General features: G+C 39.5%; 1 protein-coding gene across 1 annotated transcript in view; it reads right to left on the bottom strand.

The window, feature by feature from the left end:
* Positions 1-16: 16 nt before the first annotated feature.
* DERA (deoxyribose-phosphate aldolase (putative)) overlaps positions 17-19,195 on the bottom strand; it is a gene marked incomplete at its 3' end in the record, with an annotated part of 44,823 nt that continues 25,644 nt past the window's right edge. The window contains 3 exon segments of the mRNA XM_010085494.1: positions 17-43; positions 1,767-1,916; positions 5,613-5,725. Coding sequence (XP_010083796.1) covers positions 17-43; positions 1,767-1,916; positions 5,613-5,725 — 290 coding nt within the window.

The following is a 19,195-nucleotide window of genomic DNA, read 5'->3' on the forward strand; positions in this document are numbered from 1 at the left end:
GGTCCTGGTGAAGTGCATAAGAGCCAGTCACATGATAGAATATCTGCAAGAAAAAAGAAAATTTATGATGGAATTATATACGACTATAAATCTGAAAGTGTCAAGGAAGTAAGAAATTAAAGGCATGCCAGATGAAGATGATGGGTATCTGTGTGTGTGCACATAAAATACGATGTAATATACCTTTATATACCTGTTTATAGGATCTGAACTAAGGGCTCTTGCTGCTCTGTTTGGAAAAAAAAGAAAAAAGTAAAGACTCTTGCTGCATTTAAGTAAGCCCTCAAAAAGAGCCAGGCAGAAGACAATGCTTTAAGCTCACTATAATCTGACTTTGACAATTTCAGTATTATTTTGTGATATTCAAAGTATCCAAAATTGCTTATGCTTTTACATGGCTCATTTCAAACTATTCTTTTAACTGTACTGTCTTGGGGGTGGGTATTGTTTTCCCCGTTTGCTATGGTTGCTTGTTTTTTCTAAACACCTGTTTATTTTATTGAATATAATGATTAGGACATTTTATCTTATGTGTTTTTAGTTAGCAGAGTATAGCAGAGCTTTGGTCAGGACTGGGGCATTTGTGTAATCCCTGGGAGATAAAAGGATGCCCTCCTTAAGAAATCAGAACAAATCGTGTGACACAATCACTGGCTGTGTTATAAGACTCAGCAGTGATGGCTGTAGAAACAAGAAAGCTCATGCTGCTCTGTCATAACCAGGGACATGATTTTAGGTCAAGACAAAGGCAGTGGCTATCTGGCAATGAAGCAAGCCAATATTGTTCTCATTGCAGGACTGAGCCAGATGTTTTCAACAGTCAGGAATACTCACCTGACATCTTTCAGCTGTTCTACATTTCTTAAGACATGTCAGTATTTCAGTTGCTAGGAAAGGTGGGGAAAAGGAACAGACTGAAAATTTCCTACACCTCATGTTCTTCCACCAGTAGCAACAGCACAAAGACTCTCCAACTTTTTTCTTGGTTAAAGCTAGTATCACCTCATCTTCTGGGTTTAATGAGCAATGGGAGTGAAGTTCAGCAGCCCTAATGGTTCAATAGTTCCTGTGACGCTACACTGTTCCCAGCTATGCTGTATCCTTTGGGGTTGATCCCCTGCTCCAGTGAGGTCGTGGGTAGATTGGTCAGAACCCCTCTTCCCCCCAGGAACTACACATTGCCACTGAACCTCGTAAGCTATTTGTCTGCCAGGAAACACAGTGACCAGCCTGCACAAAAATAAAAGCAATTAGAAAAACGAGGCTTTGTAGGAGGCAATTGATTTTCTTCCTCAGGAAATAATCAATATGTAAAAACTTCTCTATCAGCAGTACCGCATGTAGGATGAGATGTGCCTTTCTCCACAGCATGGAAATATATTGTGAACAGTTGTGGCACAATGACATAAAGGGTCTGTGAGGGTCAGCTGAACAGGCAACAGCTTGGAGTGCAGGGAAGAGGACTACCACGCATTTGCAAAAGACTTCGTATATGTACAAACTGAGCCTCTTTGCTTACTGCATTGCAAAGCTGGCCCAGGCAATTGCCAGCTACTAGAATACCAGCATCCCAGATGCCTGTAATGACAGGCCAAATTTAAAGAAATCCTGGGCTGGAAGTGAACCTGTCGTTAATAATGAATTAGATGTATGTTCTATTATCTTTTAAAGAGTACCAAAAAGCATATTCTGCAAAAAAAATAAGCCAGCACATTTAGAATGAGAACTTTTTCTCTCCACCAAGCTGAAAACTGTTAACAACTAACCTGTTTCTCAATGTCTTCCAGCAAACTACTGGCACCCAGGCGGAAGAGCTCTGGTGTTAGCCATTCCACTCCCAATTCCTCCTTCACCAGCATAAGCCAAGTAATAGCATCTTTTGCCGTCCGAATGCCCCCCGCAGGTTTAAATCCAACCTTAATATAGAAAAAAGAAGTGCAATACACATTTTCATTTATCAGCAACTCTAGAAGAGTAATCAGCGTTTGTACACCTGCAGTCTCAAAGTGCCTGTGGTTTATTTAACAACTCTGCTCTGGGTAAGTACCTGACTGCAAGCAGTATAAACTCTAGGCTAGTGCTGAGAGCTGTCAAGCCTCAGCTATCACTGTGAAAGATAACATTTTCATCCTGAGGGACAGCAACTGAGGGAGTAATACTTTTGACGCCAGCACACTTTTTCAGGAGCTGGGTTTGAGGTCCAATGGGAGTACTTTGCCCATAGCAAATATTAGGCCAAAGGATTTAGGCAGGACCTGGGATATCTGCATATCACCTACCACGTCACAATCTAATTCCAAATATATAACAACACATATACATGCAATAACGTAACGTCAAAGCATGTGATGCAGCTGACTCATGTGGAGAGCTGTGAGAGATGGTTGTACTTTATAAAAAGCCTGTGTACCACAGTTATACATGATCAGGCTGTACATTCAAACCTATCAGAGGTTTAACTTTCACTAAAATTTTCCAAATAGGAATTTAATTAGGTCTGCCTTTACCAAAAATTTAAGGTTTTGTGCTTCAAGGAAGTGCAAAACCTCTCTCCCAACACATACTGGATATGCTTTCAGTCACTGGATGCAAGATACGTGTCATATTTGGTCAGGTGAACTGCCATGTACGTACAGGCACACACACCAAGAAAATACTACCTTTGAGGTAAAGCATGTCTTGAATCCCACGATCAACCTGCTGTGCAGAGCCAGCACTGAGGTGACTTTGCATGCACACCTAATGTCAGTCTTTCAGTCACATGCCATTTAAATGCATCTCATTCCGAGACAGAGCTTGTGACACACAGCTATCAAATCCCTCATCAAAAATTTTGTCACCTGTATTAGCCAAAATGTTGGCCAGCAGGAGCTTACGAAACTCTTGAAAAACAAGGAGAATTAGGATGTGTTTCTGCATCGAAACAAAAATCAAATCTGAACAATCTGTACAGCAGCACACAGTGTTTCTTTCTACATTTCCCTCTGCCATAAACCTTTACTTTGGGTACTCCTTCCTATCAGCCTCCTTCTGCAAGAACTATTGTTCTGATTTCTGTATATACATTCCTGAAACCTCACTGCATCGAGGATCTCTTTGTACCTTATGGACATAATAGTGGAATCAAAAAATATCTGGTTTTAAATTTGTTTGGTAATCTTTTTTCATAATGACTTCAAGACAAACAAACACAGAATAAATCCTTCTCTCACACTGAAGCATTAGGAGAGCAGCATATTTCCAATAAGATTGTAAAGAACAACAAGAGGAAAAGCTTGATAAATCTAAACCACGAAGACTGTGTTTTTGTGGATGGATAGATGGATGGATGGATGGATGGGCGAGTTAATGCATACATCTGTTAACATTAGATTTCCAAAAGGAATTTAAACCACAGCAACTGGAAAAGCATCATCTATACAATAAATTAAAATAGTGGGAATGTGTTTTCCCTCAGGAAAAGAAATTCTAATCAAATGCAGATTTAGATTTCTTCCTAGAAATATTAGAGCTCTCTGAGAGAATCTGTGGCAAAACCAAGTAAAACACAGTGAATAAGAGAATTTAAAAAACCATGCAGAATTCTTTGGCCTTTTAGCAAATTCTGAAAGCTCTTTTCTCTGCAAAAAAGCTGACAAAGACAAGCCTGTCCTCTCCTCCATTTGCCAGCTTTCCAAACTGCACACCTGACTGCCATAAAAACGCAAAAAGGAAGGGGAGGGGGATGGAATTTCATTCAAGAGCAGTACAAAGTCCAGCTACCACTTTCCTGCTGTTTCACAGCATTTCATTATTTTGCTTAATAAGTTCATCTCCTCAAGAATTTTCTCTTCACCTTATATTATTAAAAGTAATAAGTTTTTCTGGATTGGGGGTTTTCCCAACAGAAAAACCAATTTATGTATGTCCTTCAATAATGACAGGAAAAGATTATTTCCCATTATATTGCACACTTTTCATATCACCACCACAGCTTATCATTCAATAAATGTTACTCTGCAACTTGTTCCTTTCCTCGAAGAAGTTTAATTTCTGCATTAACCTGTTTTTCCCAGCCAACGCCTTGCTAGAAAGCATCCCTACAGCAGCAAAATTAGTTTGTTAAATAAACCATTTAGAAATATCTTGTCACTGATAATATTGTCTTCAGTTAATAAAAGCACATAAAGTCAGTTTACATCTAATTCACTGACACACACATGCACACAGACATAAGCACTCATTCTTAATACACATATTACACCATGAATGCATCCCTTTTAAAGCAAAAGGTGAATTCAACATTTATATCCAATTATAGGTACAAAGCTGCGTTAATGCAGCAGAGCTCAACCTCTGGCACACATCTCATGTAAGCAGAAGCGGTGCTGAGGTGAGTCACCCTGCCCCAAGGATCCTGTCTCAGGTTGGCAGCAATGATGCTCCCGCAGAAGCTGGACTATTGGAGCTGCTTGAGTTGCTGTGTGGCAGAGATGCAGGCTGGGGAAGGGGAGCGAGGACAGGCTAGGGATTCACACTGACCTCATCTAGACAACTACAGAGAGCAGACGGACACCTATCTAACTGGCTGTCACATGCTCCTCAAGCTCCAACAGCCTCCTGAAGTAATCTCAGCCCCTATTCCACTGCTCATCCTATGTCCTAACATCACACTTCAAAAGGCCAGCTGCAAAAGGGACAGAAGGGTGAGCTGGAGAGGATGGAAAGGTGACCTAGAAATGGAGAGAGAGTCCTAGCTAAAGATGCAGTCTCCTTCCCTGAGGCTGCAGGTGAGGACAAAGCCTGCTGCCAAACACCAGCACCAGATCTAACTGGCAGCCCCCACGTGCCTGTGGATAAAGGAGGTGAGAGGTGGCTTGAGCCTTCCTGGATAACCTTCTCCTTTCTCACTGCTTCAGCACAAGGATAGATGCACAGGTAGCTCATCACTGGCTCTGCCGTACACTCCCCCCCCCACCCCTTCCTGGCCTCCACTGACCTCACTTGACAGTAATCTGACAGATAAATGTTGTGTACCAGAACATAATGTTCTTCTGGCCCCTGTCCCTCCCTCCCAGACAATAGGATCCAACTGGATCTGCCTTCTTGTCCCCTTGGAAAGCCCCTCCGGCAAGGGAGGAAAGAGCAAAGTTTATCCCTTGGGTTGTCAGGACAAAGTCGGAAAATAAAATTGTGTACACTGGACAGACTCTTTGACGGCTATAAATTTGTATAGCTCCAGTGGGGTTTATGGGAGTATGCCAATCACTGTCAGCTTGAGATTTGCCCTGTCATTAATGGAGATGACCATTTACATACCTCAAATGGTGAAACAAAACTCAAACCCAAATGCAGGAGGAGATGCATCAAGATTGCATGAGCTTTTAGGGCACGAAGTGACAGTTAGTCAAGAGAGGAAAGCCGAAAGTGCCACCTTTTTTTTTTTTTTTTAAGTATATAAATATTAGCAAATCAAATGAGGAATACAAGAGAGAAGTCTCACTAATTATTGTTCATATAGCCATGGAGACTAATGTATGTGGATTTACATGTTCTGCATTTTGAAATTACTAGTCTTATTTCATTCAGAGTGAGCCTGTTTGGTTAACTTTTATAAAGGTAGTGAGAATTACCTTGTTGCCTGTTTTCCAATAGAATTCTTTAATGGCTCGCATCATGACTACTCCGACTGGAAAGGTTGCGTTTTCCACCTCCTTTCCTGTAGATGTCTTTATAAAATCAGAACCTGAAAGGAAGTAAGAAGCTTTATGGTAGTTTTAGAACAAAAGCCACTCTGCACATACATAGTTCACACCCTCCAAAGATGTTCTCATGCTTCACAGCAATTATGAAGCATTTCTTTACACGTACATCCCTGTGGTGTCAGTGCTAACCTTGCTCTGGTTGAGGCTATAGCAGGAGGATGAGATACCATTCTGGTTACAGAGCAAGTAAGACATCCCACCAGCCAAATGAACATCCCAGCTCTTAATTCGTTGCTCTAGCTGTCAGACCAACAATCTCCTCAGGACAGTCCAGTATAATATATGTTCCTGTACAGACACTCAATATATATATATGTACACTAATAGGAATGTGTCTGACGAACCACAACAATGGAAATTATTTCCTCTGAACAAATTTTGCACATAAAACATTTTAGTATTTCCACAAGGATCTTTCTGAACAGAAACAATTTTCATCATTTTTTAAAATTTAACTTTGCACCTATTTAGCCCCACATTTGACAGTCTAGTGTTGTATCTCACACAGCTGTTTAAAGTGAAAGGTAAGAAGTTCCATGCATATTTACGAAACAAGCTGTATAATACTGTAAACAGGTGAAAAACTCCCTTCTTAAGCATTTTGCAATTGTAACATTGCAAATTACTACACTTAAAGCCATGGTCTGATATAATGAAGTAACAAGGTCAAAACATCTGTGTCATTTAAAGAAGGAGAGTTAACCTTGGCTTATTTTTTTCTGGTTTCTCACCTGTGAACAATATTCTCTGCTGTCTGTCCTGAATACTTGCACAGTGTTCTTGTGCATTCTTGCTGTTCTGGGTTGGCTTAAAATGAATCTTGCAGCACAATATAACAAAAAGCTAAGATAGTAACCAAAAATTTACCATGCAGTGTACGATCCTACATTGACACAATACAATGACAAATCTTTTTAATTGCATTAGGGTGCACTTTATCCGTGGGAACCTACTTCTTAGAAAAGGTATATTGTGGGATCATTAATTATCAAAAGTAATCGGGAGAAGAAGAGGGATAATTCAAACATCATACAGTAGTGCATTATCCACTTAAATCAATTGGAACTGCATCTGCTTCCACTTCAAATTTGGCTTACAGTCCATTTTGTCTCTTATTTGAATGACGGTGCCTGTACAACATCCCCTAGAGTCAGCAAGGGAAGTTTCCCTACTGGCTCAAACTAAAGAGTTGCCTAGACTAATTTTGATGGTGTGCTGTGGCACACTCCAGAGACCCATCTTCCTGATGAAGGCTAGCACACAGCTAGGTCTTAGCCTGATGGGAAGTTCAGACAAAGACAGCCATCTCTCTACATTGTCTAATTTAAACATAACAACAGTATCACTAACATTGCGTCTTGTAAGACCATGGCTTTCCCTATAGGCTTCCCGTCTAGGAACTAACTCAGCCCATTGGCAATTAAATTGCATCCTCCTATGACAGTTCCCATTCTAAATGGAAACAACTATTCAGGAAAAAAGTTCTAACTCCAGGGAAGGTGCAAGAAGCAAAAGAAGCAATTAATAGTTGATTGAGCTTTGCAAAGAACAGAGCACACATGAAAGACAATTGAGTTATGTATTTCAGAGCTACTCCCTTCCAGAGAGACACTATGGACATCTGATAGTCACATTAAAACAAGTAACGGTGAAACTTCAGCATCGCCAAATTATATTTTCAATTACCCTTTCGAAATGTAGCACTTAAAGTCCTTCAGTGCAATACTTTTCATTTCTTCTAGTATAAGGTAAGTCAAAGCTTTTATAAGTCTTATAATTACAAGTCTCTATGGTATAGTTTCATTAAAAACTTTCATTAAACAACAGCTGCCCTTGTATATGGTCTTCTAATCAATTTGGTCAAACAGAATGACTTCTAATCAGCTGTTGATAAAAATAGAAGATGAAATTTTAATTCTAATAGATTAACCACAAACTCAAGATAGTCTTCAAAATCCATCTAGCTCTATTCTCCAGTGGATTTAACGACTATTCAGCAACTCATTACTAAATAGAACAAGATGAACATTTTCCAGTTCATTAAAGAAATGTACTATGTATTTTTGCATTGTCCTCATGATTCGTTACAGGGAGTCTTAATTACAAGATAATGGATAATGGTTATTAAATGCAGACTCCAGTAATGAAGCTCTATTCATTTGCGAGCCTCAGAGACTGCAAAGAGGGGAAAATAAAATTACTAGCTTCAAAAGATTAACGGATCAAATTATTATTCAATTTTGAAAATCTCATTCAGACTTCATAGAAACAAGAAGAGATTAAAAACTAGCATTAGTACAAAAGTGGTGCATTTATATATTTATTTTTAAATAATATCTTAAGGCTATTACCAGAATAATCAGCTTTAGATGTGATTATTAGACAAACATACAGCCAATTTAGTAGCATCCTCTAACAATGAAAACAATACATTTTTATTTCCTGAACAAATTCTATTTATGACACAAGAGCTTGCTAGTAGGACTGCATGCAGCCTCCTGCAGAAGAGACGAGATGCAAGCTAGCAGAGAGTGCCACAATGGAAGGTGCTATTAACATCTAGATTTCAGGAATTAAAAGGGGGATTGCAAAATCAACCACTGCCATAAAAAGCACATCATTAAGTAGACTTTATGCCAACCTTGTAATAATAAGGGAGCTTCACCAAGTCTAGTTCTTATTCAAGGTTTCAAAAACAAGTCTAAGGAATGAAGTTCAACAGGAGTTTAATCTGGAAATTTAGGTGATGATTTAGAAACTGAGCTTTACCACCTATCTTATGAATGCATACACTCAAAAAATCAAGGCTAATTTTAAAATACATCCTGTATGGCCTTCTCCTTCCTTGGAGTAGGCTACATGATTCAATGAAACATTAAATCAAAGACTTAAAAAAATTAGTTCTTCAGGGTAGATTTCTAGGCCCAGTGAGCCCAGAAAAGGCCACACTTTCTACTCTTTTCTAATGCGCAACCACAACAGTACACTGACTTTCAAGGCAGCAAGTCATGTAAGACTCATTGAATCAGTAAAGAGTGGAGACATCAAAGCCTTTTTGAAACACAGCAGCATTACACGCCTGTTTCAGGTGGGCTTGCTGCCAACCTAGTAACCCAACTGTGTCCGATACATTACAGCACCACAGCCTGGCAAGTACCAACTGCATTGGCTTACTTTAACCAGAGATGGAAATCTGAATAAAACTTAAGAAACACGAACAGTGCCACAGCCTCTGTTTGAGAGGCTCGCTCTGGTCCAGAGCAGCCGAGCTCTCAGCATCGCTGGGAGCCAGACCACTTGGACTGCAGTCACATTGCTTGCAAAATTTTTTTAGATATTTTTTAGTATTTTAAGATATTAGATCCGCTCTCCCACTGCGCTCTCCCCCGCCACGTACACACAACCCTCAGCCACTGCACTCCACCAAAGACAGCTCAGAATAAGCCAGTTGAATGTGCACACACTAGAAAGAAAAGCAGTGTCTTCATAGCATGTTGCCTGAGTCCATACCTAGAGGTCAAGATGAAGTTCATTATATTATTTCTATTCTAGATACTCACAGAGCCTTATTTACTGTGGCACCTCAGCAGAGGTGTAGACCTGAGGTATACAGAAGCTGAGTGACTTGGCCAAGGGCTCTCAGCAAGCATTTGGCAGGGCAGGGATTGAATGCCCTGGTCTCCCAAAGGCCAGAATTGCTGCCCCAACTGGCCCACCCTACTGCTATCCCCTACATCATCTTGAAATGCTACAAAGCTTCCCGGTCCACGTAACACTGAAGCAGAGCTTAAGAACTGGAGAATGTTATTTAGATGACAGCATCCAAAAAACACACTCTGGTTCCATAATTAAGCAATAAGGAATAATAAGCAGTATAGAAATCGTGGAGTAATCACAACCTTTTGGTTGTGAAGTGCTTCAAATGCCCTTGGGGAACCATTATCTCCTGATAACTACAGACTCTGTGTTGTTCCCTTACTCTTAATAAAGAACAAAGATGCGTCTGGCAGTTTTAAACAATAGCTTAGAGAGAGATGCTTGCAGAGGGACAATTATGCCATGCTACTTTGTAAGTACTTGCAACGAGCAAAAATATATTTTGGTTGCTGCAACTCATGTATAACAATATGTGGCGACATAGGGTGAACACATAACACTTGCAAGACTTCTAGGACTGGTGGCAAAAAGAGGCATGCTGCTGAGGAGACCTGCATAAGCCCCTGTTGTTTGCGCTGAAAAGGTAGTAATGATAAAACAGTACCTTATCAAATGTGCATAAAGTTCCGCAAGCAAGACATCTTTCTATTTTATGAGCACCTAAAGTAAGGGTCTTAAGATTCACCCACAATTAGCCTAACTAGGGGCCACCAGGTTATCAACCCTCTGAAAATAAGAAGCAGGCTAAGATATAAAAGGCTAATATAGTAGACAATTCTTGTCTGTTGAGTTATTGTAATTGTCCACTTAAATGTCTTTATCCTATTCCAGTTGCAAGACAAAATATATTTCCTGCTAGCCTAACTTTGCCAGTGAAGAGAAGAGAATATGCAGCTGTGACAACTCACTTCAGCAGTAGCTCACTGAGTAGCTTTAACTCCATCCCACATGGTTACACTGCCAAACCAGCCAGTTTGGTGCTTATGCATGTTTTCACACACCCCTATCTAAGCTACTATTCTGAAAAACGCTGGCTTATAACTTTGTCTTTTGTGAACTGCCTACTTTTTGCAATTCTTTTTGGAAAAGTGCCTGCATGGAGGAGAAAAAAATTACATCATAGGGCTCCATGTTCAATGTCTGTTTACAAATAAGACAACCTTTCTAATGGCCCATCCTATCATCTCAGCTTGGTTTTCAAGACTCAAAAGGGATGCTTCCTCTCTCGTATTCCATCTCCGGTAATAGGCGTTCTGCAGGCCAAACGATGCCCTAAGGAACACTTACGCATGCACACAAAGGGACAAATTATTAAGTCCATACTTATGCAAAATTCCCTGTAGATTATGTTTGAAAGAATTCAGCATTGCTGAATTATGCATAGCTCGCTAATGCACTATTATAGTGTCTACCACAGGTCTCCATAGGATACTATTACTTAATTAGTATCAGTTTCTTGTGTGTTCATTTAAAATGTGTTTCTTTAGAAGGTTCAACAGAAAGATCCATACCACCTTCTGTTGCTCGGCTATGTAGCGTGGGCTCTCGCTATTTTTAGAGCATTCCTTCCTATCCAATCCCTATTCGGTATGGTGAAAGAGAAGACGAATAATTGACATGGACTCCAGGCTCAAAGGCCACAGCTGGAATCCCTGTCAATGGTGGCTCTTGGCTTTAGGCTTCAAACCATGCTAGAGTACAGAAGGAAACATGCTCCCAGTCCCCTCCTATATTGCCAGGCAGAAGCAGTGCTGCAAGACACATGGTGCAGGAGCAGTTCAGGCAACTACATGCTGCTGGAACAGTCATTTCTCCTTTTCTCAAAGGAGGAAGAAGCAGGATATCCTCCCAAGAGTGACTAGTGGGACCACAAGGAAGCTTAAGAAATGCCTGTATTGTTACCTGCTTGTTAAATTTCATGTTTCTTTACTGAGATCTCCTTTTTCTTCTTTAAAACTGTGTACCATGTCTTACTCTAAAGGGCTTCATGGTGTATGACCTATATTAATCTTATTTCGTTTTGCAGATGGCATTACTGGACCTGGTTAAGCAGTTTGCCTAATGACACATGATGAGCCAAAGATAGAAAGGAGAAATAAATCAATGCATCCCAACACCTAATCCTAACCTAACTATAATCACTGAGAAAAAACAACACCTTTCCACTCAATTTATCCACGCGCAATCCTTTTTTTTCTTTACAGACTATTCTGCGGGCTATTTTTTGCCACACCTCTTCTGACTTTGAGCAAGACACAAAATACAAGGGACATCAGTGAAATTATCCTCTCTACTCTAGCATAGGCTCAGCCTGAGAGTGCACTCAGGGCAGGAGGCCATGCTGGTGCCACTGCTTTGACCCCCACATGCCCAAACCCATGGCCTCCTCCAGCACAATACCCATGACAAAACAGAAGCAGGCAGCCGTGGCACATTTTCTTCAGTGGATAGATGAGTGAACAAGGTCAAAGGAGTAGCAGATATGGTACATGGAGATAGAAGAGTGATGGTTACTATTACCTTTAAGAAGCAGCTGTTCTATGAGCTACAAAAATACTGGAAGAGTAATGGCTTAGGGAGTAGAAGAACCATAAACAACTGAAAAAAGCATGGATAGCGTACTATTGGTGAGAGTAGCCACAGCACCTACATAAAATCTAGTGGAAGTGCTCCACAGTATGCATGGAGGCAGAGAGCAGCAGAGCTGCTCCCTCTCATGGCTGCCACCATCATCATCTCCAGAATTACACAGCGGCTACCTACAAAAAAGTCAGTCACATCTTTCAACATCCTGCTCCCACTCTTGGTTGCAAAGATAGTAATGGCTGAATTCTGCAGATTGCCCTAATGTCCAAAAGTCATCATTTGTATTAAAAAAAAGCTATAGGTTATAAAATAACACATTGTCTCTGTAGAGGGATATGGAGGTGTCCAGGGGCTAGGAGGGGGATGGAGACTTTCCCTGCTTTGGTAGAGTGTTAGTGTCCCACACACAGCAGTTAAAGGCACGATGGGTGTTTGAGAAGGAACCACAACATTCATTCTTATCACTTTACCAGTAACACACAGGTTGCTGCTAAAACAGGTTGTTGCTCCTTTATGGAGCAACATAAAGGTTGGCCTCTCCTTTCAGATTGGACGCAGTTTCTCAGCACTGAGCCATGCACTCCTGCAGGGCTGGGTGAAAAAGCAAAATGCTGTGGGAGAAACTAGGCTTGATTTGAAAATCTCACCCATTAAGCTACCTTTACAAACACTGACTTGCATTGCATCATTTACTTGTTCACACTGAAACTAATCTAAATACTTACAAACTATCCTAAACTGTGATATAATTAACCCAGCACTGATCTAGGTCAGGCTTTTTCCCTCTTGGCATTCAAAAAATACGTCTCAGTTTCTCAAAATGTTGTCCAGTACATGACACGTTACAGACTGAGGCTAAACTCCTGATGTATCTACCAGTAATAGCACTGCAATTTGGAAGAAAATAATAAATACGCATGACTGCTTAGAATCACAGCACTACATGGCATATTGTATACCATGTTTTAGCAACCACATTTAGCTTTGTGCTTTTTAATGTTGATAGCAACTTTGAAACAAATATGTTAACATTAAAATTCAGGTATGCTTATGTATTGTCTATTAGCTTGTAACAAAATTACTCAAATTAAAGAAATAGCTGCTTAAAATCCATTTGTAAGTACTCACACACTGAACAAAGCAAGCAGAAAATCGGTCTAATTTATCAGGAAGGTGCTATGAATTTTAAAGATTTAAAAGAAAAAATACTAAATACAGCCAAAATCATGACACTTCAATGTCATTTTGAGTGTTTTTCAACACCTCATGATAAAAGCAGTTTAAGATTCCATTCTAACTCTAACTCAGAGAAAGGCAGGATTAATCTTTGAGATTTAAAAGTTATGTCCTAACGCCACAGTCAGAATCTGTCCAGCATCCAGCCTTTTTGTCATGCTGAGGATAAACAGCCAGCACAAGTCCCTCTCCCACACTGCTCCCTACACATAAAAAGGCAGCTGGCACAGGTGGAGGCTTCAGCACTGGAAGGATTTCCAGTATCAAAGGCATTTCCCAAGAGCACTTCGCAGCCAATATCAAGATTTTGGCTTTGTCTGGAAAAAATAAAGGTGCCAGATCTCACCAGACTCAGCTGTGATGTCTTTGTTTCCTCCTGGCTTTTACAAATCCAGTAGAATAGGTTACTTAGGGCCTTGCATAGGGGGCTGAATATTCTAGTTCTAGTAATCATATGACTACTAGGAAAATGTTAGGCACTTAGTTTAACTTCTATGATACTTGAAAGTCTTCAACACAATCAACTTATGAACACACAGATTCTACCACGGACTTCCTGGGTACAGGTGTTGGGCTTCTCGTGATGCAACAAATATGCAAAGGGTAACACCCTGCAAGGTCTCACCTACACATAAGGAAGCAGAGTAAAATGTCAAGCTACAGCTATTTTTAAAAGGTACTGATCTTACTCACAGCTCCTGCTTCCCAGAAGCTTTTGCCCCTCACAGTGTTTCCTTCTTCTTTCCCAACTACCTTGATAATCTGACATCTGGCAACACTGCAAAAGCCCACGTATATAGGCTGCAAACTGGGTGAGAACTTCCAGGTACTGACAGATGTTTTCACCACTGTCAGTAGGGCTGTTTTACAAGGTTTCTAGCTCTTCGAGTAGCCTGAATATCAAAAAGCTTGCCAGCCCCCTTCAATTAAAAAAACCCAAAAACCCACAAACCAACCCCCCTGACCATGCAGCCACACTCTGAGCAGGAGGAACCTCTCTGCTGGGGGTCAGGAAAAAGACATACTTTGGTTGTTTTTTTTTTAATCTTTTTTCCCTTCACTGTATTATAGATGATGTTTACATGGCAAAACTAACAATTTTATTTCAAAGGGATGTTTTATAAAGGCACGTTGCTGATAAATTCAGACAGACTTTTCTGGAATAACAATCTACTAAGCACTACTTTAAAAATTAAAGAAATCAAAAAGACTCTTAAACACTGTCAAAAATAGGCAGAAACTCATAAAAAGGTATTTAATATGCTGAGGCATTGTTTCACCACCTCCATTTGTCAACAGCCTGTGTGCTGATCTGGTCACGGACTCCAATCATGGTGAGCATCTCAAACTGAAAGTATCAACAATCTGATTAAACAACTGCCTAGTTTTTGGTTAAAAATAATTGAAACTGATATATAAATGTACATTTCGTTAGTCCACTGGTAAAATGAAGATGATATTTCAATCTCCAAATCTACATTTTATATATAGGTTTTACATTTTTTTAAAAACTACACTAAATATATATTATCAATTTGTATTTTGCCATTTCACTCTTTTTACTGAAATATTGTGAAGAAAATAATTTGAGTATCAAGCTCTCTTCATTTTAGATGTACAAATCCTCAGAGGTATTTAGTGGCAAGTTATTAAATGTCACTATTCATTGAGACAGTACATTTTATGTCTTTCTTACAGAATAAAAAAACCCAATCTAAAGTTTGTAGCTTTGCACGGCAATATTTCAGAGTCTGACTTTGATATCAATGGCTTCTTCATCCACACTTAAACATGCAGAAATAGAAGTGGTCAAGCAAAACATTGCCTGTGCTTTACTGAGCTGTCACTTGGCAAACTACAGTGGTAGTGATGCTGTCAACATCACACCAGGAAACACAACAACCTGGTCTACACCTTTCCTTCTGTCATTCTAAGCTTCTGACTTAAATAGCAAAAAGCTGCAGTACTGTCTCTCCATTTGAGTTTGGATCTAAGCACACCCTGTCTGGGTCATACAGAGTGTAAGCAAAGATACCCAAGGCTGCACCCCAAAGAAACAGATATTTGATGTGAACAGACTGACCCTAAACTGACAAAAGTAAAGCCTTGCAGGATCCACACTTTCAGCTATGACTTCTAACAATATCTAAATCGGTATTTTCTGTAGAGACAAATTATTCAGTGTCAGGAGTGGGATCATGAAACATACTACCATCTTTTGTGTTTCATACATAATCTGAGAGAAAACTATGAAAGTTTAAACATGATTTGTAATTATGGGGTTGTTTGGTTTTTGATTAATAGCAGTCACTTTTAATTAAGTAAATCTTGACCATGTCATGAGACTAAAAATCTGGAAGTTTAAAAACCTGTGACTTGGCTCTTCTCCCCCCATTCCAACAGGGATGCACACATTTCAACAAAGCAGCTATTTTTCACAGATACTGATTCACATCTTTAGTCACGGGGAATTATGTGTTCAGCATTTCTCTATATCAAATTACATACATAAGTATCTAATAATTATTTACACGGGAAAACACTGGTCTGAACGTGAGTATAGTAGTGCTGCATTTCCCTTATCTATCAGCTAAGCACAGTATTCACTTTGCTAGCTATCTTCTGTAGAGTGCTTTAAGGCCCCCAGACATTAGCCCAAAGCAAAACCTCATTGTCTCCATTTAATCACCTAGCTTTTCAGACTTAGAGTGATCAAAATGGCTGAGTTAAATAAAATGGTTACTAGTAACCAGAGACTGTTGTTAACCAGCAAGCGAAGGTGGGTGTATGGGCATGGAGTCCAGAAGGAAAAGACACTGCTGCATGCTGTTTGCCTCTCCAATGTGCATTTATAAAGTGGAGTGAAAGCGCAACATCAAGTGAATTAGCAAAAATTAAAAGGATTGAAAACCCAGGAACCAATGAAGGCAAAGAGAAACGGAAAATTGATTCAGCCCTAAAAAGAGAAAATTATTAAACAACTTATTAAAACAGTTTGTCATTGTAATTAAAACCCAAGTGCCTAGAAGAAAGTGGCACAAGAAAGGTAATTATTTATAAGGAGACTTTAAAAAGGCATTTATTGTGAATTTGGGAGAGAATCAGCCTGAAGGAGTTGGTCGTAAAAAGAAATCATTTGTTTATTCATAAAACTTATCTTGGTCTAGCATACCACTAAAAATCCCCAACATCTGCTCAATGGCAGCTGTAAGTAACATTAGGAACACTCAGCCAATTTATATCTTTCCTTTTTATTAAAAAATAAACAGGTCTTTTTAAATTATTCACTAGTGAATTAACACAAAAATCAGTGCTGTAGCAACTCACATTTTGTGGAAAGGCATCTGCAAACTTTGTATAATCATGATGATCTAAAACTTTCTCTGTTTCACTGACTACTTTACTCTTTATGTGATGTCCCACCTAATTTAGCAAGTGAAAACGCAGAAAACCTGCAAGCCATACCAGAGTCATGGCCATAAATAATACAGAACTCATCACTGGTATCTCAAATGCCGTATCAGTTGCCTGCTTCCAACTTGAACAGATTCTTTTCTTACCTTCCTGTTGCATTCTGCTATTTAAAAATGCCACTCAAATAATCTCAGCTCCTCTCTTGCTTCTGTCTGTCATGAACCAGACATTAGACAATAACCTCAACTGGCAGAACCCTTCTCTGAATGATTTCTGAGTAACAAAATGCAGTGGTTTTAGTAATTAATAATTATCTGTTCTCATCTGCAGTATTTTCATACACAGATTGCAAAGTGCTCGACACGCTCCCGTGTTTAACTCCAAGATTTTGTTCTTAAGACAGTAGAAAAGGCCCAGAACCCCTTCAAACCTAAAGGCTTCTCTTTACCCTTCACACTTTTTAAAAATTAATCTCTTGAACATTTCAGCAGAAGAATATATTACTTTCTGACTAGGTTTCTCTCCTGCCTTCAGTTCTTACTTCCTAATACAAACAAGTCCCTGCAAATTAACTTACCAAGAAGTTGTTCAAAAGCATGGAGTAGCTCTGCTTATTTTACAAGGATTTTTTTGTTTTACCTCTAAGCAACAAAGCAGCATTTCTGCAGTCTGCTCAAGAGGTAGTTATTTTAAACCTAAGTGAGCTGTAATTCCAACCTAGGTGGAATTGGAAATCACTGGAAATGGCATTGCTGCAATAGCACAGGGTCCACCCAGCTGAAGTCCCAGAGGAGCCTGCCTCGAAGCTGCAACCATGCTGCAACTGGCAACCAAGCAAACTGCTGTGAAGCTGAATTTGCTTACAACCAGAGAAGCTGCAAACACAGTACCTGATCACAACACAAATGTAACCAGCTGTATCTACAGCATGTATATGCTATCTTGTTATCAGAGCACCACCTGAAAATTCTACCCCTCCTCTTACTGGGGACCAGAAGTCATTAGAAACTTAGCACCCCCTTCCATCATACCCCACCAAGCTGCTTTCCCATCCTGGGGCTTGGGCTTGTTTTTAAATTCTATTTATATGTAAGGCTTTGTGTTTCCTTTCTCTACACATCCATTTTGCAGGACTAGGGGCAAGGAGACTTTTGAAGAGATATGATTTATAATTTTGCATTGCATAATTTAAGTTTAATGTGCTGCACAGAACATGGAACATCATCATCTCTTTCCTTTTTGGTCCACTAGAGACAAATTAACAAATCTTCCTGATAAACTATAAGACTTCACCTCTGCAATGTTTGGGATATGCTGGCAAGCTGGACCTTGGATTGTCAGTTTAACTGCAAAGGTGATGGAAGGAAGACTTTTTGCTTAAGAAAAAGTCTTGCCATCATCAAGGAGGAAGTTTCTCCACATCTTAGATTTAGGGAGAACTCAACTGGAGAAATCAGCTGCAGTTGTACACTGCAGGGAAATCACTTTATAGCACAAATGCTAGAGGGGAAGAAACATCAAAGGGGCAAATGACAATCAGATGTCAGATCCCTGTTGACTCGCCATGAAGACTACGGACTTTGCTGTCATCTTTGTCTTTGAAAAAATCCTCTCAAAAGAAGGACTACTAGAGGCAGCTCTGGGAAAACTATTGTCTCTGGTAACTATAATGTAAGCATAGTCAGAAGCTAGAAATTGTCTTATCTGAGAGATGCTGAAATTAATTTCAGAAAAGGAATTAAAATATATATAAACCAGGAACATTTCCCTGGGGTTGAAATTCCAAAATATAGTATCAAAAAAGGGAATATTTTCCATTCTTTTCAACATAATTCCAACACACTTTGGCAACGCAAATCAAAGGAATGCAGAAAGCCAGGGATATAGGCTCCAAGTAACCCAGGTACCTACCAAGGAAGTTCAAGTCACCAAAAATAGTGCAAGCAGCCACAGAGGCAAGCCAGAAAAAGCCATGGAGCAATCCTTCTGAACACCACTGAAACGAGCACATTCCTGAGGAATATTGCTGTATCCTATAGTAATATTCCGATAGAAATATTTTCCTTTGGGAAAAGATTGCCAAAGTCAAAGACTTTTAAAATTCTGGTTAAAAACTTATATTTATAGGGAAGGAAAAATGCTAGACACAAGCTTAAATGTTTGCATTTGAGTAGTCAGTCCTGTTTAGCTCAGTGAGGAATGTGTTTGTAGCATCATGAACGCAACAGTTAGCTTGAGTATCCAGCCTTTTCTCTGCACTAAATGAAGTAACACTTTGAAATACAGCATTAGCACCATTAGGATATGATCTGTTAGAGATCAGTGGACGCCTTTATACTGATCTTAGTGTGGTTTCACATCCAGTTTATCGGTAAGGAAACTATCCATAACCTCCTTATGACAAAATTCTTGTTTCATATGACTAATTTTTGTCCCACTTTTACGTCTCAATATGTATTTCACTTACGTTTGTGTTCATCTCTTGTTATACTTTGTTTTCCACTGCATTCCTGTTCCTTATGATTAAATGCATTTATTCAAATGATTGTCCATAGTGC

The sequence above is a fragment of the Pterocles gutturalis genome, unplaced genomic scaffold (assembly GCF_000699245.1).
Source record: "Pterocles gutturalis isolate BGI_N339 unplaced genomic scaffold, ASM69924v1 scaffold8615, whole genome shotgun sequence".
Lineage (NCBI taxonomy): Eukaryota > Metazoa > Chordata > Aves > Pterocliformes > Pteroclidae > Pterocles > Pterocles gutturalis.